A 25,025-nucleotide genomic window follows, 5' to 3' on the forward strand; every position below is an offset into this window, starting at 1 on the left:
ATTTGCACTTACACTTATTTGTTACTTCTGTGGTCACACTTATTTATTACTTCTGTGGTCACAGTTATTTGTTACTTCTGTGGTCACACTTATTTGTTACTTCTGTGGTCACACTTATTTGTTACTTCTGTGGTCACACTTATTTGTTACTTCTTTGGTCACACTTATTTGTTACTTCTGTGGTCACACTTATTTGTTACTTCTGTGGTCACACTTATTTGTTACTTCTGTGGTCACACTAATATGTTAATTCTGGTCAGACGTTGAGTATCACATTTATTTGTTACTTATGGTCACACGTTGAGTGTCACTCTTATTGGTTACTTCTGGTCACACGTTGAGTGTCACTCTTATTGGTTACTTCTGGTCACATGTTGAGTGTCACACTTATTTGTTACTTCTGCGCAAACGTTGAGTGTCACACTTATTTGTTACTTCTGCGCAAACGTTGAGTGTCACACTTATTTGTTACTTCTGCGCAAACGTTGAGTGTCACACTTATTTGTTACTTCTGCGCAAACGTTGAGTGTCACACTTATTTGTTACTTATAATTAAAATGAAGCAACCCTAGGTTATATGGAAACCACAGCTATTCAAAAATATAACTCTCATGAAAATCGGACTTAAATTTAGGCGAAAACATAAAAGCGGAAATTGGGGTCCCGTAAATTACCCTGGAAACTATACTTAAATTTAATATTTATTGATATAACCGAAGGTATAAGTCCGCTGAATTCTTACCTAACCAAAAATATTTTAATATTAATTTTAAATAAAATATCTACCACACAAAGTGAAACCACCGAAAATAGTAAATTGGGCATTTGCCAACTTCTAAAGTTCTAGGGCTTCGATTTCAAAAATTTGTGAAAGGCTATCGATGCCGAGGTATGTACATTCGAACGATATATCATTGACTTTTCTAGACCTAACTGTTGAAGAGATATGCGTGACACGGCGGCATTGACATCGGCTACACTGTACGTGAAACTAATACACACAAATCCCTAGGAACTAAAATATTTTCGAGCCTGAACTAAAAATTAAAATAACAAAGTGACTTATCTCTCGAGACCGACGTCATACATAATAACATCCGCTAATATGGAACGAAAGACAAGCAATTGGACAGGAGATCGAAAGTAAACTTCATAATTTGATAAAAAATTGCACCACTTCAGTAAGAACGACGCATAACTACCTCTATTGCTTCCATATTGGCTACCATTACACCGTTATGCTTCAAATGGTTTCGTACAGCGCTTATAAATCGTAATGAGTAACGTGTCTAAAATAATGAAAACTCATAGTTTTTCGGTATTTGCGTTTAGCTATATTTAGAGATATAAATAGTGCAAATCGATTTAGTAGAACTAGAGTTAACTTGGATTTTAATTATTTTGGTGGTCATTTTCCAAAATGGCGGAAGTAGAAAAATGTTATTTATTTATAAATGATAATTTTAACTTAATATGATTTATTACGTTTTAGAGTAATTTCTTTCGTATGAGCGGTAGTTTAAGAGAAATATTGCGTGCTTCCGGTCCCGATTAAACGCTTCCGGTTTATTCTACATCAAAGAGTCCTAGGAAATAAATTACGCAACTCGATTTCCGCTTCAAGTTCAAGCTCTACATCAATGCAGTTGGTTAGATAGCGCCATTTTCCAAGATGGCGGAAATTCTTCGCAACATAAAAGAGTGGAATGTCACAAATAACTTTTCAGAAAATTTTCAAACTACTTTTACTCCTGTATTATTTCCCAAGCGCTTTCCGATTCTGTAATCGATGGATTTATTTAGTGACATCAAATATTTGACAAACTCGATCCTACTGCCAACCGAGACAGATTTGATGTGCCTTTTCTCCCATAAATAATTTTATTTTTTATATCTTTTTAAGGACAAATTAAACACCATTATTGATTAATTTCATTTCCTTTCCTTTCCTTTACTATCATTTTATTTCGTTTCCTTTCCTTTCATTTCATTTCATTTCGTTTGGTTTAATTTCGTTTAATTTTGTTTAATTCCTTTTAATTTCATTTACTTTCATTTAATTTCGTTTAATCTCATTTAATTTCATTTAATTCCGTTCAATATTTTTCATTTCACTTTATTTCATTTCACTTCAATTCATTTCCTTTCATTTCATTTCATTTCACTTCATTTCATTTATTTTCATTTCATTTCATTTCATTTCACTTCATTTCACTTCATTTCATTTCATTTCATTTCATCTCATTACATTTCATTTCACTTCAATTCATTTCATTTCACTTAATTTCATTTCATTTCACTTCATTTCACTTCATTTAATTTCATTTCACTTCATTTCATTTAATAATGAAACACGGTCGCGTATGTTCAATGTATATTGTACCAAGAATATATTTATTTCCACTATCATGGTTGAATTTAGATTGAGAGCAACGCTAAATATCGTCGCAAAATACTAAATTCGCCTCAGTATATTTAAATTAATTCTTCATTGTATTATAAATATAAATCATAAAACTCTTTTACGAAGTTACAGAAACTCTTATGTAACAAATTTTGGAATAGTAAACTAAATAAAACGAACTTATTTTGCATTAAATATTATCAAACGTATCTAAAATCTCTTGGAAGGAAAAATTAATTTACCAATATTAGGCTAAAGTGTGTGCAGGTATATTTTTCCAAATAGTGCTTGAGAAATTCATAGAGAAAATCAGTATTTTAAATATGACAGAAATACTTTTTTGGTGGACGCCAATGCCTTGATACTAAAAACAGTAATTTTGAACTCCCACTCCTGAAATTAGTAAATATACCGAAATTGGCTTTATTTGGTTATTTTTTTAAATTATTAATTTCGACTTCGTTGGAAACGTAATATTTTATTATAAATACAGGTAACTGCTGTTCTATGATATTAGTTGGAAGTTGAGCAATCGATTTTTTTTGGGTTGTTCGGGTTGGGGATTCTCAAGTATTCATTCGAAATTAAACTCTATGCGGTGTATTCTTCCGCGCGGTTTGACGATAAAATGCCGCCCATTGAAAAGGGCACTATTATTCTTCGTCTTCAAGCTCTGGATTTCGGACTTTCAGTAAAGCTCTTGTAGCAAATTTAACCAATTACAAAACGACGTGTATACCCCTTTTCTCTAAAACTACTTGGCTGATTTATGGCTCGAAGTTGTTTCGATGCTCCGATTTAAAAATTAACCCGTTTTCCCGCGAATCTCCCTGATTGGTCCTAGTGTAGCAGCTTGTCTGACATAAATTCCCCATTCGTTAAAGAGGGGGGGAGCGGACCTGTTAAATTTCGGGGACTACGCTAATACTTGTAGCCATAGCCACCTCTCTCTCTCCTCGCCGCTTAATTGCTGTTTGCACTCTATTCGAACGAGGAGCGTTTTTAAGCGACATTGATTAATGAATTCCGTTCCAAAGTACCGCCTCCAATTGCTACTTCTCAACGCGCACCTATACGCAAAGCCTCGTGCGAGAATTTACGTGCACTTTGTTTCGTACAAAAGCGATAAAGCTCTGTTGACGGAGGTTAAGTTATGTTTTTCGGGAATTGCTTCAATGTTAACTTGACAGTACTGTCAACGTATTCGTCTAATGGCTGGCTAGGTGCTTCATCGACGCTCTGAATAATTTACCTTCGTTCTCGTCAACGCAGGATCCAGGGGGTTAGGTGTCTAGTCTCCAGTTTCGGAGACCGAAGAGCGGACCTTTTAAGCGTATACTGGAGAGCTAAAAATATGCCAATTTCTTCCTCGTGTCAGGCCTATGACGTCTGATATTTTAGATTAGTGAGAAGGTTGGAGATCTTTTAGTGGTGATTGGAGACTAATTTATGCAACAATCCTGGTCTCTGAGGTAGGACAGCAATTTCAGAACTTACTGGAGACATAAAACATGCCAATTTCTTCCGCGTGTCAGGCCTATGAGGTCGGAGATTTAAGATTACTGAGATGGTTGGAGAACTTTTAGTGGAGATTGGAGACTAATATATGCAACAATCCTGGTCTCTGAGGTAGGACAGCAATTTCAGAACTTACTGGAGACATAAAAACATGCCAATTTCTGAGCTTACTGGAGACATAAAAACATGCCAATTTCAGAACTTACTGGAGACATAAAAACATGCCAATTTCTGAGCTTACTGGAGACATAAAAACATGCCAATTTCAGAACTTACTGGAGACATAAAAACATGCCAATTTCAGAACTTACTGGAGACATAAAAACATGCCAATTTCTGAGCTTACTGGAGACATAAAAACATGCCAATTTCAGAACTTACTGGAGACATAAAAACATGCCAATTTCAGAACTTACTGGAGTCATAAAAACATGCCAATTTCAGAACTTACTAGAGACATAACATGCCAAATTCAGAACTTACTGGAGACATAAAAACATGCCAGATTCAGAACTTACTGGAGAGATAACATGCCAAATTCAGAACTTACTGGAGACATAAAAACATGCCAAATTCAGAACTTACTGGAGACATAAAACATGCCAATTTCTTCCCCGTGTCAGGCCTATGAGGTCGGATATTTAAGATTACTGAGACGGTTGGAGATCTTTTAGTGGTGATTGGAGACTAATTTATGCAACAATCCTGGTCTCTGAGGTAGGACAGCAATTTCAGAACTTACTGGAGACATAAAAACATGCCAATTTAATCCGCATCTCGGGACTTCATGGTTCAGTAAAGACCGGAGACCAAATATTCCATTTAGGACTAAAGACCAATAGTATGCCCATTTGTTTTTGGTTTATCTGCAAGTTGAAGTTGAAGACTTACTAAGCAGACAGCAGGAGACCAAACCTTCCTGCTAAGTCACTTACTTAACCTCGTAACAAGCTCGTATAGGAAGACCATCGTATACGCGTTTAATCTAGGCGTTTAATTTCAGGGCTAAATCTCTCTATTAACGAAGACTTTTTACGTCAGGGTGAAAACTTCTTCTTTAGCCGCTTTCGTAAAACCCACGTCAAAGCCAAATGAAGAGTTTGTATACCCTGGGCGGAAGATTTTATGGACCGGGCAACTAAATACAAAAGAAGGGTTGTGAAAGTAGCTTCAGCTTTGCTATTAAGTAAAACTGATTCATTTATCCATTCAGTCACGACAACGTAATAAACGTCAAAATAACTTGTTAGTAGAATTACGGCCGTCACGAGTAAGATGGCAGTGTGAAACTTAGTTATGGCTTAAATTGCGGCACGCGCTCTGAGCTTCAAAGAGGAAATTAACGTGAATAATTTAAAGGTTTTTCTCGCGTCCGACGTTGAAGAAAACCAAATGGGTATAACCATAAGTAATATAATAACAATAAATATGACAATTAACGAGATTTACAACCAAACTGATTTTCATAGTTATTGCGTAATCAAGAAGTTTTCTCAGCACAGAGCCCTCTAGTGCCTAAAATACGCCAGACTTCCGCTAAGTCGAAATATCTGGTTTCCGATAGATAGGCGGAATATTAGGCTAAAATGTGAAAAATTAAAAAAAGTTTTTCTCGGCGCCACGAGCCCATGTTTTTTAATCACGCGTGATTCGCACGCGAGCTTCGAAACAGAGCCAAAGCCCCTCGCGACTCCAGAACGAGCTCTCCGATATTAGGCTTAATTTTTTTATCATCCAAAACAGTAAGTCGCGAGTCCAAGTCACAGCTTGAAGAGAGTATCAGTGCCGAAATAAGGTTCGGTTAGAAAATTAGCATTAAAGCAATAGGAAGTGTCATACTTATGTTATTATGTTACTTATGGTATAACCTTGAATTTCTTGAAGAGTTTCTTCTGTGTTGTTCAAGCCTTAGAAAGACGACAGCACGCGAACTGGTAATTAGGTTTGGACATTGAGGCATTAAGGTTTACCATCTTTAATGTTATTTAGACACACGATGGCTCGAGAGAGGGGGGGAACCATTCGCTGTTGATAGTTCCAACACGTTTCCCGGGTTGCTTCCTGGTCCTTGCGTAATTAGAGTCGTTTCCAGTTTGTTTCTTTCCTTTGTTACGCGTTTCTGAAGAAAAAGGGACAGCACGAACCAGCGGGTTGCGCGCGGACACGTTGCCCGAAGGAGGTTTCCACCAAGGATCCTATATGTTAGAAGGATATGAGGCGAGGGACGAAAAATGGCAGCGCCGTCAGTGGGTCATAGATAGAGAATCCGTCTTTAGTTTCTGTCAAGGACAAAACATGGAGGAAGCGCCGCCAAATTTTGTCCTTGAGGGAATCGAAACAAGACGTCCCACGTTTAGAGTGTCTCTTAATATCGACGGCGCTGCCGGCGTTTTGAAAACACGGGCTGGCCGAAGGGCTACCTAACATATAGGATCCTTGTTTTCTACCGAATTCTTTGGTTTCATGAGAAGATATTATTTAATATATATATATTTACATATACAGGATTTTCCAAAAGGTTATAGAAAAATTTTAAGGAGTTGTTGGGGGTGAGTTGAGAAGTATGCCTTTTTTTCCCATTTTCCAACGATGAGTTAAAAGAGCGCCAGAGCGCTTCAAAATGTGGCCTACCAGCCCCTGGAAGTAGGCTGCAACAAGCAGCAGGGAAACGTGAAGATCAAGGTTTGGGTTCGTGTGATAGGTGAAAAAGGACTTTGTAAACAAATCGAGGTGACCAGCGTAAAAAAGTAAACTTAAACAGTATTTAAAGTCCCTGCTGCTTGGTTTTGCGCTCGTTGCAGCCTACTTCCAGGATATGGTAGGCCATACTTTGATGCTCTCTGGCGCTCTTTTCAGTCATAGTAAGAAAATGGGGAAAAAACAGGCATACTTCTCAACTCACCCCCTACAACTCCATCAAATTTTCACATAACCTTTTGAAACACCCTGTATATTGAAAATCCAATCGAGTCATTCATAAATTAGATGTCCGAGGAATATTTTATCGTGGCCTAGGTAGTGCAATGGCAGTGGCTTTTGGACGTTAACCCGAAGGTGGTAGGTTCGGTTCCTGGCGGAGGTAATATGATTTTTATCAGTCACTGTGGCATGGAAACTTGCGCATAAGTGTTCCTTAGTTCTTCCGTTTCACCTTCCCATAAAAATCTACGCTGATTTTAAGGAAAATAAACTTTATCTGTAACCTGCATTGCAACATGCCTGAGGACTATTAACAGCGAAACAGGCCAGTAAATTGAAACCGCTTGGTAGCCTTGGTTGGCGTCACTACACTATCTATTGCGTTAAGGAAAAACTCAACGTGGAAGAAGTGGTAGGCGTCACTACACTATCTATCGCTTTAAGACCTCCGCAAGTTTTTATGGAACAACTCAACGTGGAAGAAATTGTTCCAAGTTTTCCACCTAAGGCCCAAACAAGGATTGAAACTGAGCTTCTCTCGCAGCCAGGTGAAATTGCTAACCACTTCTCCACCCAGCCACCCCGCCAACCAAAGTTGGACATACATTTAAGGATATTTTTTTAGAAGTCAGCCTGACTAGTGAGCCTCCTATCTTAATTTATTTTAATAGTCACCGACTAGTGGGGTAAAATTGGGGTTCTAAAAACAAGGACAGCCAACATTTTGCTTTACCCGTCAAAATTAAAATAGGAGTTAATTATCACTTGAGTTAAATGACTTTGTCCAATCACAATTGTTTTGTAATAAAATGGGATTTATGAATGATGAATTTATGATACGCCGTATTCGCCATTATTTATGAATATGTAGGTACATTTTTCACTAGTCAATTTGATGTGATTAATTTTAGTAGTCAGAGCATCCAAATTTGTCCTCCTTGAACCAAGATTATTTCAACAAATCCTACCAGGACGACTTCGACAAACGCAATTTCAATAGTTTGACAACATTGCTTGATAGTAAGGGGAGGGTATAAATCTGAGAGCGATTAAAGGGGAAGGCTTAGTAGGGGAACCAGATGGCCTTTGTGAAAGCTTGACGTCTCGAGCCTTGGTCCGGGATCGATGGGGTGGCTGAGGACAATAAACCTATTAACCCCTGCTGCAGGCTGCAAATACATTATTTAATGAAATGCCCCCTCCCTCTTCTATGTCCCCGATTACAATTAGTTAATGAATATATTGGCCCGGCTGATCGACGCGACGACGATGGTCCAGAAACCCCCCTCCCCATTAATCCGCAACCCCCCCCCCTGATCGATTTGTTTTCATCCACTTCATTTCTCCCCAAACACACTATTTTGAGACTACCCGTTTTTATCGGTAATTTAAACGCTGTTAAGATTATTAATTTTGTAAATTAAAAATCTTAATTAAATAGCCACTTTGGGAGTTTCTAAAAGTGCAATTCAGACCGCAAAAATTAAATAATTAATGAAAATAGTTAATTAAATTAATGGAAAAAGTAAATATTTGGCGTGATAGACTCGACCTTTTAATTGTTTGTGTCCTCAGACTATAACCGAGGAGCACAAACACAGCACCCCACACAAGGAGAACGCAGTGTTGTGTACAAATTTCATTGGACGAGCCTTTACGCTCCATGTTCTACAGGCGGGGGGGAAGGCAATTTCCGAATTTTCCGCTTCCGACGGCAGCAGGCGCTAAAGCGTCTAACCAATGAAAATTGTACACAAGAAAATAGACGACTTTTGACGGGTTGTGTTCTCCTTGTGTGGGGTGTTGTGTTTGTTGCTCCTAGCTATAACTAACTCTAGATTTCTTCAAAGAAGTTGTTTATCAAAACTAAAATTGAAGGTGGGGTGGCGGAGTGGTTAGCACTTTCGCCTCGCAGCAAGAGGAACCGGGGTCGATTCCAGCTTGTGGCACTAGGTGAAATTAATGGCTTTGACTGTAACTCATACTGTTTTATAGGTAACAATCAGAAAACAGACATTCTTTTGAGTTTTTTAAGAAAACCAAGAGATCGTATCAGATTGACGGACCCTCTTACAATTATAACAGTTCCATGGTCACGTGGTACAATGTTTTACATAAGTCACGAATTTGCGTTACGCGTTTTCTAGACACTGTAGGTGTGAATAAGAACAGTCCCGCTTCAGCTAAGAGAATAATTTTGACGTAACACCATCGCTCTCGACTGTAGAACTACTACATTGGTTCAAAATGTACCAAGTTGCGTGTAAACACTAACTCTATAGTTGGAACAAATTCGGCATTTTTGTTGGCATAGCGCTCACCACGTTCGCTATAGGAGCAGGAATACATTCGATTTATCAAGAATATGGAAAGCAGGTAGCAGGGGTAATGACCAATTTTGTGGGCCCTCTAGTGCCCAAATATATATCCAGGGTGCAGGGGCGTACCGAAGAGTGTACGTTTGGGGGGGGAGGTGGGTGAAATTTGCCAAGTAAAAACCAAAGTTTGTCAAGTCGTCTAAGTTTGGATTGTTACGGTAGATTTCAATTTAAATGTTTCATTAAAATTATAATCGGTGGCGCCATCCGCTGTTAGCGGCGGGAACTATATACTATACAATTGAATTAATGGTACTAATGTACTTTGGAAGTTATAGATGGCGCCACCCGTATTATGATAGAGTTGACGGCTGAGTGCGCCGACTGGAAATTTCAGAATTTGTTTCGCGAAACCACGACTACCGAACGCGCCTATGTCATTCTAGCGGGACTATTCCCAATTCAATGGCGAAAACGGCTCGGCGTCTAGTTATATTGAGTGAAGCATTTGCGTACTCTCTTTATATATAAAGTGAGATACACGAAGAAGAAAACAGAGATTGAACGATGTTACAGCAATTTAAAAATCCCATCAAACCCGCTTACTATTTTCTCGTCGTGTATCCCGCTGTAGTAAAAAAATAGATACATTTCATCCTGACGAATACTAGTTGTTGTTTAACTGAACTGCTTTGAATAACTGGAATTATTCATACCCAAATATAACATAAGCAATTCAAACACTTATTACTGAAATATTAACGTAAGAACAACCGACACTGTATCAGACCATATGATCACACGTTATCTTTACCCAACGCAACTTTAGGAATATTGGCTTGTGAAATTTTCACTTTCCTAAAGAATATCACTATAATATTCACGACTTACCTAATTTTCCCTAAGTAAAAAAACTGTAACATCTCCTGTAGAAATTAAAACTACTTTTATAAATTTTATACAGATTGCCAAATTTAACGTAGGAAATGAACACTGAAATAATAACGAACAACCGATATTCCCTATCACGCGTCTATCTGCCTTTCAATTTTATAAGGTGCTGTACGAAAAATGACTATTTAGAAAGCTTTTACCACAAGGCTGAACTAAAGTTCGAACACACTAGCTGCCTAGCGTAGAAATCAGGTCTTGAAAGTTATACATAAGGAGAAGCTACTACATAGAAATCTCAAATATAGTTAATGACTTTAGGGAAGTAAATTGCTGGGAAATTCTAAATGATTTGTTTACTATCGATTTAGGAGTTTTTTTAATTAACTAACATGTTTCATAATTTTCATTTTGCCAAGTCCACCTCGATTTGCCAACTCTACAAAACTTTGGGGGGGAGCCTCCCCCCTGTTCCCCCCCCCCCCCCCAAAGGTACGTCCCTGCCAGGGTGTTAACTAAAAAACGATAAATGGACAATAACTCAAAATGAATTTAAGCTAGGAATGGGAAATTTTCAGGACACATAGAACCATGTCTCCTCGGGAACCATTTAGAGATACAAAGTTGGTTTCAATTAGAAACATGTTCTCCTTCACATTTTAGGGCTATTATAGCTTAGGGCTCACCTAATTTGACCAATAACAAGTCGAAGGATTTTAGACAAAAGCCGGTAGTTAGTGATGAAAATAATGTTGGTGGGTTCATAATTCTAAAAGGACATTTTATAATTCGAAATCGTTAAATATTTATTCAAATAAGATACTTAGGGGTGGCTCAGTGGTTAGCACTTACGCCTCGCTATAAGAGGAGTCGGGTTCGATCCCAGTTTGTGGCAATGGGTGAAAGCTCGGAACATTTCCTTCTGCGTAGAGTTTGCTGGCTTAAGAGCCCATCGGTTTCCCCTTCCCTAAAAACTTGTTGAGGTTAACGGTAATAGTAAGTGAAGGGAGCTGTTGGCATGAAGGGCTTGCCACCACCCTCCTACGCATTGTAACCCGGCCACCTGTTTAAAGGCATTATAAGTCGCCTAGATGACTTGGGCCTAAGGTGGTGCCAAGGGTAGTAGGCTATCTGATTACTATTATTAATTCTTCTGGTTTCCAATTGCCATCTAACACACCAGAAATTGTATCAGTATATCAATTAACAATGCCATATCTTATTAAGTACCTCGAAGAAAATTCTAAGCCTCGGTTGAACTGTAAATTGCAGAGTGTAATACCAGAAACTTCTTTATCTATCAGTATATGAAATTACAATGCCATATCTCAAAGGAGAATCAATTACTGCTTAAATCGTTTCATTTGAAGTACAAAACCCCCCCTTTGGTTATTAAAAACGACGTGGCGCGGACATGGTTAAATAGTGGGAAGTAACACCGATAGAATGACACCCTAACTAAATTTCTAGCAAGTGCCGTTAAAGGGCAACGCGAGTGGTCATGCAGGAGGGGGGACTATGTTTTCTTCAACAAGCCGTAAGTAGGTTTTCCAAGGATGATTTTAAACAGCGCGAAAGCCTTATTCTCCTTGGTGTAGCCACGTGGCGCAATTTCGCTCTCATTCGCGAATTTTTCGATTTTCTTCGCTGAGTTAGCTCGCAATCAACGAACCCAGGAATTTAGGATTAGCTTAATTTATTTATTATGGAGAAAAGAACTGGGTTAGTTTCCGAGAGTTGGACTTTGATATTTTCGATTTAACAATGTTTTGGAATAAAATTATTTGTGAATTGAATATTTTTAATAATCGAAGTTCAAACATTAGGCCTTGGACGCGGTAAATCTCTGCCGCTAGCCTCACATTGGATTAAGAAAATTCAACACCACACACACTCCTATATCCCGTCTCCCTTGACAATTTCCCTATCATTATACCCCGACAGAATATTTATCTTTTTTTATTACATTTATTTTGTAGAAGTTTAGGATCCGATTTGTCGGTAAGCACGGAGACTTCACTTTCCTCGGCCATTTTCGCGACTAAAGAATGCGTGGATTTTGCGTAAAAACCGAGAGAGGCGCATTTATACAAAATAAATTCGGCAAATATGGTTCTGCTTTTTTTACAGAGGGAAAGGCTATGGCAGATAGCGCATGCGCAGTCGTTCTTTTTATCTATAAGATAATTTACCCCCCTGCATGGTCACTTGCGTTGCCCTTTAAGGATAATGTAAAGTTTAGCCGGGTCACCACTTACATCACCACAGCATCGAAAATAACCGACTCTTTCCCCTTAGGATGAGGATAAAAAGCGGGTGAACAATACCAGGGTGGTAAGAGACTATACTAACGCTATACTCGAATATTCTTAGGTACCCGAACGCATTCTCGCTAAGAGATAAACTTTCTATTGAAAATGGTGAATAACATTTTAATATAGAATGTTTGTTTAGACGCCTGGGGCTTATAGGGAATATAAGACGAAAATAATGAAAGCAAATCCGCAGACAGCAGTCGAGATGATGATTGCCTTAATCCCGCTCCATTATCCTTCTGGACGCAATTATGGCGTTAAACGAATTAAGTCCAGTCTCGCCTCTTTAATTTGCTTTCCGCGGACATAATCCCCTTCCATTAGTAGACTGTTGTCGGTAAAGTGGCTGTTCTCTTTTCGCAGATTCGTCATTTCTCATACGGCGCCGCCACGTCCCCATCCGTCAAGGTCCATTCGGCGCTCCGAGAGGAACCGCGGGCCGACTTTCTCTTCACACCATCGCCAAAATCCTCATCCTCATCCCCGATTTCCGCCGCTTCAACGGCGTCAGGGGTCCGAATCAGCTTAACGGATCGCCATCCCGACCAAACCCCTTTCCCGCTTTTTGTCTCCAAAGGCAATTGGCTCATCTTCAGAGTCTCCTCTTGTCTGGCCGGATGTCGATGGGTCCTACGATATTCTAGTCTTCGCGACACCAATACTGGTAGGTTATTGAATACATTCGAAGACAATATTCACCGGGAACCTTTTATTGTCGTCGTGAGTGCGGATGAACCGGTGTTTTAATTATACAGACTTTATTTCAGTAATATTTCTGGAATTTGTAGTGGCAATTTAAAAAATTTGGAACAAGCCCAAACCTCTAATACTCGTAAAATATTTGTACACCTAATTCTCGAAAAACATTCGGTGATTCTTAAGCTATTTGCCGTGATTACCTACGACTTGTACACCTGATTACTAAAGCGATAGGTTACTAGTTTTGCCCTAAATCTAATACTTTTCCATATGTGCCCCCCTTTTTGAAAAACTTAACTGTGAGCCCTATAGCGAGGCACTGTCAAAGGCAACAAAGCTGATTAGAGATTTTGTGTTGCAACTGTCACACAGTAAAAATTGGGCATCTGAATTATAAGCAGTGTCGTTCTTACGGACGTATAGTTTTACCCCTCAGTCGCGCTGGATTAAAACGCCACGACGCAAAAATAGATTAGGCCTAACGGAGATTTTTTGCGTCCTGCTGCCATCGTGGAATTTTTGCTCCTAGTGAAAACCAGCCCTTAAGCCCCATTTTCATGATCGCTGGTAGCGGGTAAAAATCGACAAAATCCGCTTCCGCTACACACTTGTTCACTTTCCGCGTCGATCTGTTTCAAACAGATATTTTAGCTTTATTTTCACGCTTGCGAGTGGCGGATGCGAATTTTGATGATTTTTATCCGCTACCAGCGAGCATGAAAATGGGCCTTTAGCTTTAAATTTTTTTTTTGTTTCGACGCTCGCCGTCACCGCGGTGTTGCCCAGGTGAAAACAAATCCTCATATAAATTTTATCCGTGTTTAGGATGCAACGTAACCTTGAAGGAGACAGAAAGCGAACTTCGAAGCCGAGGTTACCCGGACTCGTTCGATCCGGAATCTCACGTGTGTCGCTACAAAATGCCGGTCGTAGCGAACCGGACGAGCGCGTTAGTGGTGCTGACCTTTCTGGACCTGGACTTGCCTTGCGACGTCGGCTTCGTCGAACTGCCCGACGGCCGAAGACTGTGCGGGTCTTCCTCGGCGGACTGGGGCGCGTTCATCACGCGAAGCAACGCCTCGGACGGCGAGTTCATGACGGTCGTTCGGACGACCGCGGTTCCGGTTCCGGGTCGCGCGGCCTTTCGCGGTTTCCTGTTGAGTTTCCGGCGGACGTTGCCGTGTCGCAACGAGACCTTTTCGGATCGGGGAGGCGAGATTTGCCGAGGAGACTTTCCCGCTGCCTTCCACACCGAATTCCCGTGTTCCTTAACCATTCACGTGCCTTTGGGGTATTCCCTGCGAGTCAACGTCTCCCTCGCTCGATCCGAAGACAGATGGAGACACTCTTACTCTCCTCAACCTCACCACCATCAGCAATATAATCCTCCCACCTTCTCTTCAACGACGAGGACGAAGCTCGAAGATGAGGACAGTTGCGTGGAGGACCAATATCTATTACGCGTCATGGGGCTGGACTTGGACCATCGACTCTGCGCCAAACGCGCCTTCCAGGAAGGATTCACGTCGCAGGTTCGTTTCAGTATTTTTGAACCCATTTTGAGGCTTGAATTTAGTTTTGACTATCAGGCGAACTTTAATTAAAAATGTAAAAAAAAGTCAGTGATGTAATACATTTGAATTTTAAGCGAGACGCTAGCTCCACCTATAAATTATTGTTGCTAAGACGCCTCCCAGGTTTTACCATGGACAAATTACCTTAAGAGTGACAGTCTCGAATGGCACCACGTAGAGTGTAGATATGAAAAATGTACCAACCAATTTTATCTCAATTGGATGCCACTAGTTAGTGTGACGTTAATTTCGACACGGCCACGTAGTATTATAGAAATAAAAAAATTGATTGGTGTAGTCTGTCCATGGTTTACGAAGATTTTGAAATTATCGTAAGGTGGCCTCGAATAGAATTTGATGATGAGGTTTTATAGTAGCCTATCGTAAAACCAAGAATGTATTTATTTATATTTAGGAAGAATGATTATGTTGCGACAATCGCCGGGAACGTTGACGCCTTTCCCCCGTCTCGCGCGGGGGGAAAGACAAAACGTCACCGGCGTTTGATTTCCATCGCGTTAGGTGACGTAAATTTTAAGCAGCCAATGAAATACCGGGACTATTCGTTTTATTTTAAGTGGAGGAGCGTACTGGGGGGACCAACGGGTGGATTGAGAGAAAGGCTAAAAACCGTCTCGACATAGACATTCTCCCTAGGTATAAATAAATACATTCTTGGTAAAAGTAACAAATAGTTTTGTTAGTCGTGTATAAGTTCCAATTTTTTATGCCAAGTTTTTTTGTTTATCTGCTATGGTTCGTGCAAACTAGGACTACCTAAATAAACCTGGGAATGTGTTTGTAGATAAGTCTAAGGAACTAAATTATTTGTTTTAATTTGATAATTTAACTGTAATTATCAGGCAGAAACTTATAAACATGTTTTTAAAAAAATTCAAAATTTAAAAAATTAGAATTAGAATTAAAATTATACTAAAAGTCTCTGCCAAGTCTCTGTCACAGTTTGCGGTGACTGACCTTACTTACCACACCATAGAGCAGCGGTTCCCAAAAGGTGTTCCGCGGAACCCTGGGGTTCCGTGGAAGGGTTACAGGGGTTCCGAGAATTAGCAGCGCGGCCATCTTTGTTTGTGTCAAGAGTCTTTAAAAAAAGGAGTTGGGGTTCCGCTAGAATTAGGTGGATCATTTAGGGTTCCATAGCAAAATAAAATTGGGAACCGCTGCCATAGAGGGATATTTTTCGTTATGAATATTACCATAAGTGTATAATACTGTAACATAAGTGTGACACTACCTATTCTTCTCATGCAAAAGTTTTAATGAGAGCTATTCACAAGACAGACTGCATTACGGGCTTCGTCACCGTTTTGCGTCCGCTTGCTCCCGTGACGCACGTCGCTTTTGACAGCGCCTCGCTAAGGGAGATTTTCAATCCGTGACTAGCTCTTAGTAAAATATTGATGCTGAGTGAGCCCCCCCCCCTCCCTATTGACGCACTTGCCACTTGGTCACCTTAAGCTTGTTTTCCACTGGCGCGTGCAACGACGCGTTTCTCAGCTTACGTTCAAACGTTTTTACGCGCGTAAAGAAAATAACATTATGACGCGCGCTAGTGGAAAACAAGCTTTAGACCTTCTGATTTCTGCAGGAGATGTCATCGTAGATTGTCCTATTTCATTTATAGTTCTATACTCTCGATTCCATAATGTCAGTATGTAGAATTACCTATTCTGATGACTGTATTGTGTTTAAGGCACATCCTACACGCCCGCTAATGAAGCCGCTAATTCTGTAGAAAATTTAGAAAATAAATTTAGAAACTCTAGCTTAGTCTTAAAAAATATACCTCGAGATTCTAAAGCTAGGAATCCGGTTAATAGATATAGTCGATGCTTAAATCATAGCACTACCGCTTACAGAAAATCAAACATTTAGAGCGAAGCCATTTGGGGTTCGATTTGATTGTTTTTATTTATTATAGATGGCGCCAGCTAAAAGCTTTTGATGGGTAGCGCATAAATGCTTACCAATTATTTACTTTATTTTAAGCGATGTTCTATTTTTAAAATAAATACTATAAATAAGGTTTTGAACAATTTAAAATAACCTCTTTTTCAGACTGCTGGCGCCATCTCTTAAGGCTTAGGCTATTTAAAAAATAACCTCTAATGGCGTGGCTATTCCCGTTCTATATTTTCTACGCTATTTCCTAATTTACAGCCAGCGTGACGAATGACGTATTAATGTTTTTGTCGTTCTTGTTTCTTTTGACAATTGTCCGGCGTCCAACAGGCCAATTATGTGAAAATCTCGAGTCGAACATCTCGTAACGGAGGGTCGTCGGTGTTGAACGTTTCGGACCCGGATGGTCAATTGTGCGTGTCTTACGTGGCGGTCAGCGTGAACGATACGTTGACCTCTTGCCCCTACGGGTGGACAGGAGGCGGAATTTATTGCTACAAGTTATTCTCGGCGGCCACGCTGTCCTGGCACGAGGCCAACCGGGAGTGCCAAGCGCAGGACGGACACCTGGCCAGCGTCACCAGCGAGGACATCTCCCAGCTCTTGGAAAAGCTCATTCGGAACAGGTAAAGAACCGCTCTCTCTGGCTCCTTTTTCTTGTTATTTTTTGCCGTTTTATTTGTGATTCTTCCGCGTTTGGGATTACGTTTTCAGCCCTCGCTGGCTTCCTCGAACGAAGCCCTCCAAAAACTCTCTTTCTGGATTGAATTAATACGCCTTGTTCACACGGTTGCTTTCTGTAGTTCTAAAGAACATAGAAGGCTGGGGAAATGGAAAATCTTGTTCGTGTAATCCCAGCTGCAGTTCGAATAGACCTTTTCCGTATTGAAATATGAGCTTCATCTCTGCATTTACGGAAGACAAGATTGTTTTTTCTATAGGGATTAAATACATAGGGCTTTTTACCAATAATGGGATATTTTTTGTAAAGCGCTGTTTGCAAATGGAGAAATTAAGTCCTATTAACAGACAGTGAGTGAATTCTGATTATGATTTTAGAGTTACTTTACTTTTACTTATAAAAACGTGAACAAGTAAAGAGCCCGAGAAGTGGGGAGAAAACTAAGCTTTATTGGGGAAAAATATGCGGTACTTCGGCCGATAGGCCTTCAAGGCGAAAAACTTAACTACCGCATATTTTTCCCCAATAAAGCTTAGTTTTCTACCCCACTTCTTGGTCTGTTTACTTGTTCGCGTTTTTACTCCTAACTCTCTAGACCATTGGTAGTTCTCCTGCAAAACAAATCTATCCATTAATCTTTAAGTGTTAAAAGTGTCGAATTCGTACGGTGCGCGCAAACTGCATAATTTGAAATTATGCCTAGTAGAACTCCAGAATTTAAAAAAATATATTAAAGCCAGGTTTGGTAACGAAGACTACGTTAATAATTTAGCAATCCACAATAATTGGTAGCTCCTGTGGCATACTGTCAAAAGCGTTCACCGTGATCGATTACAAACTCGGAATCGAATCAAGTTTCTCTTGGCCTGGATATATACGCTATACGCGGCGCGTTTCTGTCAGCGACGCTTGATCGATTATTCGAGTATATGGTTTTGCAGCGACTCTCTCGCTCTCTTTCTAGATAGATTTCGTTTTTATAGGACGCGGAATTTTCGATATTCACGACACGCGGACAGGGTGTTCGCTTTTGGATTCAACCATAGGGGGGTGGCGGAGTGGTTAGCACTTTCGTCTGGCAGCAAGAGGAGCCGGGTTCGATTTCAACTTGTGGCACTGGGTGAAAAACTCGGAACAGCTCCTTCTGCGTTGAGTTTGCAAGTTCTCTCCCCACTGGTTAAAGGGGTTTTCCCCCGAGACCTTCGGTTTTCCCTTTCCATAAAAACTTGAGGTTAACGGTGGTAGTTAGTGTAGGGGCGCTTGTGGTTAGCAGTGGCATGAGGGCTAGCCACCACCCTCCCACGCAGTTTAAAGGGATCAGAACGTGTTTTTCCTAAATAAACTTATCAAAATATAACTAAACGACGCCAAAATTATATTAAAATCCGAGTATCATCTAATATATAAAGATGCGTGTTTGTATATATGTTTGTCCTCTATCGGAAACTACAGTTTTCAACTTAGGTTTTGGATGTCTTACCTTCAACAGATTTCTTCGTCCACGAATAAATTTAATTTAAGGTAATATGATTCTCTGGAAATCTCATCCCAAGATTCGAATAATTGAATTAAATACTTAATGCCTCAGAGAGTAGTATATGGTTTATTTATTAGCGTGGCTAAAAATTTAAGAATTAGTAAACAAATATTCTGAATTTTAAACAGATTACAGAAAATTGTGTTTGAAATCGGTGAACATAAGTATTTTTATTATTTGTACAATAACTAGAAAGTATTTATGTATTTATGTAAGAAATAAATACATTCTTATTCTTAAATAATAAATAATCTCTACCTAATATATAAAGATGAGTGTTGGTATATATGTTTGTCCGCTATAGGTATCTACAGTTTTCAACCTAGGTCGACCACATTGGTATACTATCTCATGGTATCCTGACTGTGGTTTTCGATGGTTACGGTCGGCAAAACAACTTTAATTAATTGAATTAATTTAATAAATAGGTATATCCGCTATAACAAGATACTACAGAGAGTTATTGCAGCGTTCTATTTTCGTGTCTGAGTTTTGTTACTGGCGCTTTTTCCTTGGTTAAAGAAATTGGCATATTTCTCCGGGAAATACCGGGTACCCCAGCTAGTCATTTATAGAGTAAAATTTACAAATAACGATGAGGAAAAACTAATAGCGGCTCCTTCAGCCGCTGCCCATCTGGGTTTTAATGGCGAACCAAAGAGGGCGTAGCGATAAGTTTCGGTCACAAATACACTGGAAAAGTTTATTACCCACGTTGCAACAGCTATGAGGCCGTTTAACATCGAAACAGCGGAAATTACACCTCTTGGGAGGGTTGTGGCTAGCTCTGCCGCAGATAACCACTAGCTTCCATACACTAAACATTGCTTTAAAACCTTCGCAAGTTTTTATGGAAAAGGAAACAGAAGTACTCGAAGGAAAACCTCTTTAACAGCCAGGTACAGAACTGGCGAACTAAACTCGCTCACTGCAAGGCGAAAGTGCAACCAATTCGTCACCCCACCCTTAGATATTCCAAGTGTACACATTTATAATTTCATGGTGAACAGTATAAATGGTACAGTAAGAAAATAAATAATTTAATTTTCTATTGTCTAGCTCACCAGCCCGAACTAGATATCGGCGGAACAAATAAATTAACCGGTAAAATTTCGATAACTCATAAAAATTTTGGTTAACTGTTTATTTATGAACATTTTCTACGAATAAACAACGATTTAATATGCAAAAAATAATACTTTTTTCTGATATTTTTGAATAATTGTCGTTTATGAATAAAAATAAATAATTCGATAATTTCTAATTCAAACGCCGATCTCTATAGCCAGAACGTCGATATTTTCTATATAGTTAATAGAATAATTTTCAATGGGATAGTAATACAACATTTAGATATCGTTATTTTACTGTACTCCGTACTATGGTTTGGTTTTTAAAAATTAGTAAGGTTTTGTACTCGTATTTAAAAATTGAAATTATCGGCCAGATCAAGGGAAATCTCCCACATCTTGGGGGAAAGGAAATCTGACCGAAAATTCGCGAAAACTACGGAATTTAAGGCAAAATAATTTACCCAATTAGTATCTCTACACTGTTAAGGGTGCTATATGGTTATTAAGCCTTAATTAAAGATCGAATCGAAAAACTAAAACAGCAAACAATATTTATAAAAGAGATAAATTAATGGTATATTGTTCAATATTGAGAATTGAGTCCAGAAGGAAAGTAAATACTGATCGATTTAAATCAAATTTTTAACCTGACTACACGTATATCGTCGTTACGAAGCCCAAATTCTAAATTTCCATCTGTGGGGTGAGATATTCGAAGTTTAAGTTTATAACACGCGAGCATTTGGGAACCTTCGACTGCCTGAAAAATATATTTTCTTAAATGGTGATTGATATACGTTCGCTTCAGTATTGGTTCTCTAGAGACGACCTAGTTTATTATACTTTACTAGGAATTTTGATTTTCAGTAAATTAATCTTTTCAAACCGAGTTTTAAATCAGTTGAAGCTGCATTTTAAATCGAGTTTAAAACTAAGTTCTTTATTTGAAAAAAAAAACGATAATTAATCTGAAAAAAACTTGATAATTAATCTGAGTAAATTTCAGATTTTAAAACGAGGAGGAAAGTTCAGGAAATTTTAAATTATGCTGAAATCAACTTTTAGTGGAACTTAAAAATTAAAATAATCTGGAAACAAAAAATTGAAAATTAATTTTATGCCTTTAATTAAAAAAATTATTGATTTTTATACAGCTTATTAATTTATAATTTTCTCGTATTAGTACCGAAAACAAAAATTAATATTAATCCTAATTAAATTTTAGAAATTGTAATTTTATTTTCTTTGAATATGAATTGCTATACAGAGTTTACTGTCTGAACATTTTCATGAATGCTATTAAGTACATGTATATGTTCTGATTCTGAAATCGATCTCTTTTAATTAAAATACCAAATGTTTGAACCGAAACTAGGAGGCCATATTCGACCTTAGGATTTCCGCTTTGCACTTAAAATGCGTTCTTGGAAATTAGAACGGCGTCTAGGAGCTTAAAGAATAAACCCTTCCAACCTAAATAGCCACACAGAACGCTCTTCCCGAAAAAAGAACGACTTTTTGAACCTAGAGCTACGTCTTGGTGCCTACAGAATGAGCCTAGAACGACGTGTTTATAGCTATAACGCAATTTTGGAACCTATGACAGCGTCTCGCTACATATAGAATGAGCACTTTGAACCTTGAACTCCGTATTTGAAACTATAATGCAATTTTCGAAGCGAGAAACGACTTCCCGAACTTAGAACGCACTCTTCAAACCTAGAACACCCTTCCCGAAACTGAATCAACCTTTCGAACCTAGAACGCACTGCCTGAATGTAGAACACCCAAGCTCTGAACCTAGATCACCCGATTGGAAACCAGAACGCACATTTCGAACCTAGAACGCCCTTCCCGAAACTGGAACGCCTTTTCGAACCTAGAGCGCATTTCCCGAACGTAGAACATCCTCTCTGAACCTAGATCACCCGATTGGAAACCAGAACGCACATTTCGAACCTAGAACGCCCTTCCCGAAACTGGAACGCCTTTTAGAACCTAGAGCGCATTTCCCGAACGTAGAACATCCTCTCTGAACCTAGATCACCCGATTGGAAACCCGAACGCCCATTTCGAATGTAGAACTCCGTCTCGAAACTTATATAATGAACGTTTCGAATCTAAAACACCATTTTTGAACATAGAACGCCCTTCCCGAAACTGGAGCACCGTCTCTAAACCTAGATCACCTGATTGGAAACCAGAACGCACATTTCGAACCTAGAAGGCCTTTCCCGAAACTGGAACGCCTTTTCGAACCTAGAGCGCATTTCCCGAACGTAGAACATCCTCTCTGAACCTAGATCACCCGATTGGAAACCAGAACGCACATTTCGAACCTAGAAGGCCTTTCCCGAAACTGGAACGCCTTTTCGAACCTAGAGCGCATTTCCCGAACGTAGAACATCCTCTCTGAACCTAGATCACCCGATTGGAAACCAGAACGCACATTTCGAACCTAGAACGCCCTTCCCGAAACTGGAACGCCTTTTCGAACCTAGAGCGCATTTCCCGAACGTAGAACATCCTCTCTGAACCTAGAACACCCGATTGGAAACCAGAACGCACTCTTCAAACCTAGAACACCCTTCCCAAAACTGGCACACCCTTCCCGAACCTAGTACGCACTTTCCGATAGTAGACAACCGTCTCTGAACTTAGAATGTATGATTGGAAACCAGAACACCCATTTCGAACCTAGAACGCCCTTCCCGAAACTGGAACGCCTTTTCGAACCTACGGCGCATTTCCCGAACGTAGAACATCCTCTCTGAACCTAGAACACACGATTGGAAACCAGAACGCACATTTCGAACCTAGAACGCACATTTCGAACCTAGAACGCCCTTCCCGAAACTGGAACGCCTTTTCGAACCTAGAGCGCATTTCCCGAACGTAGAACATCCTCTCTGAACCTAGATCACCCGATTGGAAACCAGAACGCACATTTCGAACCTAGAACGCCCTTCCTGAAACTGGAACGCCTTTTCGAACCTAGAGCGCATTTCCCGAACGTAGAACATCCTCTCTGAACCTAGATCACCCGATTGGAAACAGAACGCACATTTCGAACCTAGAACGCCCTTCCCGAAACTGGAACGCCTTTTCGAACCTAGAGCGCATTTCCCGAACGTAGAACATCCTCTCTGAACCTAGATCACCCGATTGGAAACCAGAACGCACATTTCGAATCTAGAACGCCCTTCCCGAAACTGGAACGCCTTTTCGAACCTAGAGCGCATTTCCCGAACGTAGAACATCCTCTCTGAACCTAGATCACCCGATTGGAAACCAGAACGCACATTTCGAACCTAGAACGCCCTTCCCGAAACTGGAACGCCTTTTCGAACCTAGAGCGCATTTCCCGAACGTAGAACATCCTCTCTGAACCTAGATCACCCGATTGGAAACAGAACGCACATTTCGAACCTAGAACGCCCTTCCCGAAACTGGAACGCCTTTTCGAACCTAGAGCGCATTTCCCGAACGTAGAACATCCTCTCTGAACCTAGATCACCCGATTGGAAACCAGAACGCATATTTCGAATCTAGAACGCCCTTCCCGAAACTGGAACGCCTTTTCGAACCTAGAGCGCATTTCCCGAACGTAGAACATCCTCTCTGAACCTAGATCACCCGATTGGAAACCAGAACGCACATTTCGAACCTAGAACGCCCTTCCCGAAACTGGAACGCCTTTTCGAACCTAGAGCGCATTTCCCGAACGTAGAACATCATCTCTGAACCTAGATCACCCGATTGGAAACCAGAACGCACATTTCGAACCTAGAACGCCCTTCCCGAAACTGGAACGCCTTTTAGAACCTAGAGCGCATTTCCCGAACGTAGAACATCCTCTCTGAACCTAGATCACCCGATTGGAAACCAGAACGCACATTTCGAACCTAGAACGCCCTTCCCGAAACTGGAACGCCTTTTAGAACCTAGAGCGCATTTCCCGAACGTAGAACATCCTCTCTGAACCTAGATCACCCGATTGGAAACCAGAACGCACATTTCGAACCTAGAACGCCCTTCCCGAAACTGGAACGCCTTTTCGAACCTAGAGCGCATTTCCCGAACGTAGAACATCCTCTCTGAACCTAGATCACCCGATTGGAAACCAGAACGCACATTTCGAACCTAGAACGCCCTTCCCGAAACTGGAACGCCTTTTCGAACCTAGAGCGCATTTCCCGAACGTAGAACATCCTCTCTGAACCTAGAACACACGATTGGAAACCAGAACGCACATTTCGAATCTAGAACGCCCTTCCCGAAACTGGAACGCCTTTTCGAACCTAGAGCGCATTTCCCGAACGTAGAACATCCTCTCTGAACCTAGATCACCCGATTGGAAACCAGAACGCACATTTCGAATCTAGAACGCCCTTCCCGAAACTGGAACGCCTTTTCGAACCTAGAGCGCATTTCCCGAACGTAGAACATCCTCTCTGAACCTAGATCACCCGATTGGAAACCACAACGCACATTTCGAACCTAAAACGCCCTTCCCGAAACTGGAACGCCTTTTAGAACCTAGAGCGCATTTCCCGAACGTAGAACATCCTCTCTGAACCTAGATCACCCGATTGGAAACCAGAACGCACATTTCGAACCTAGAACGCCCTTCCCGAAACTGGAACGCCTTTTCGAACCTAGAGCGCATTTCCCGAACGTAGAACATCCTCTCTGAACCTAGATCACCCGATTGGAAACCAGAACGCACATTTCGAACCTAGAACGCCCTTCCCGAAACTGGAACGCCTTTTAGAACCTAGAGCGCATTTCCCGAACGTAGAACATCCTCTCTGAACCTAGATCACCCGATTGGAAACCAGAACGCACATTTCGAACCTAGAAGGCCTTTCCCGAAACTGGAACGCCTTTTCGAACCTAGAGCGCATTTCCCGAACGTAGAACATCCTCTCTGAACCTAGATCACCCGATTGGAAACCAGAACGCACATTTCGAACCTAGAACGCCCTTCCCGAAACTGGAACGCCTTTTCGAACCTAGAGCGCATTTCCCGAACGTAGAACATCCTCTCTGAACCTAGAACACCCGATTGGAAACCAGAACGCACTCTTCAAACCTAGAACACCCTTCCCAAAACTGGCACACCCTTCCCGAACCTAGTACGCACTTTCCGATAGTAGACAACCGTCTCTG

At 40.4% G+C, this 25,025-nt stretch overlaps 1 protein-coding gene across 1 annotated transcript in view; it reads left to right on the forward strand.

Moving 5' to 3' along the window:
• LOC149928472 (uncharacterized) overlaps positions 1–25,025 on the forward strand; it is a 249,584-nt gene that overhangs the window by 105,893 nt on the left and 118,666 nt on the right. The window contains exons 5-7 of the mRNA XM_090157884.1: positions 12,729–13,029; positions 13,890–14,596; positions 16,892–17,187. Of these exons, the coding sequence (XP_090014010.1) occupies positions 12,729–13,029; positions 13,890–14,596; positions 16,892–17,187 (1,304 nt within the window). The remainder of the gene's footprint in view (positions 1–12,728; positions 13,030–13,889; positions 14,597–16,891; positions 17,188–25,025) is intronic.

This window comes from Leiobunum rupestre, chromosome 9, assembly GCF_980474605.1.
Source record: "Leiobunum rupestre chromosome 9, qqLeiRupe1.1.hap1, whole genome shotgun sequence".
In the NCBI taxonomy this organism is placed as follows: Eukaryota; Metazoa; Arthropoda; class Arachnida; order Opiliones; family Sclerosomatidae; genus Leiobunum; species Leiobunum rupestre.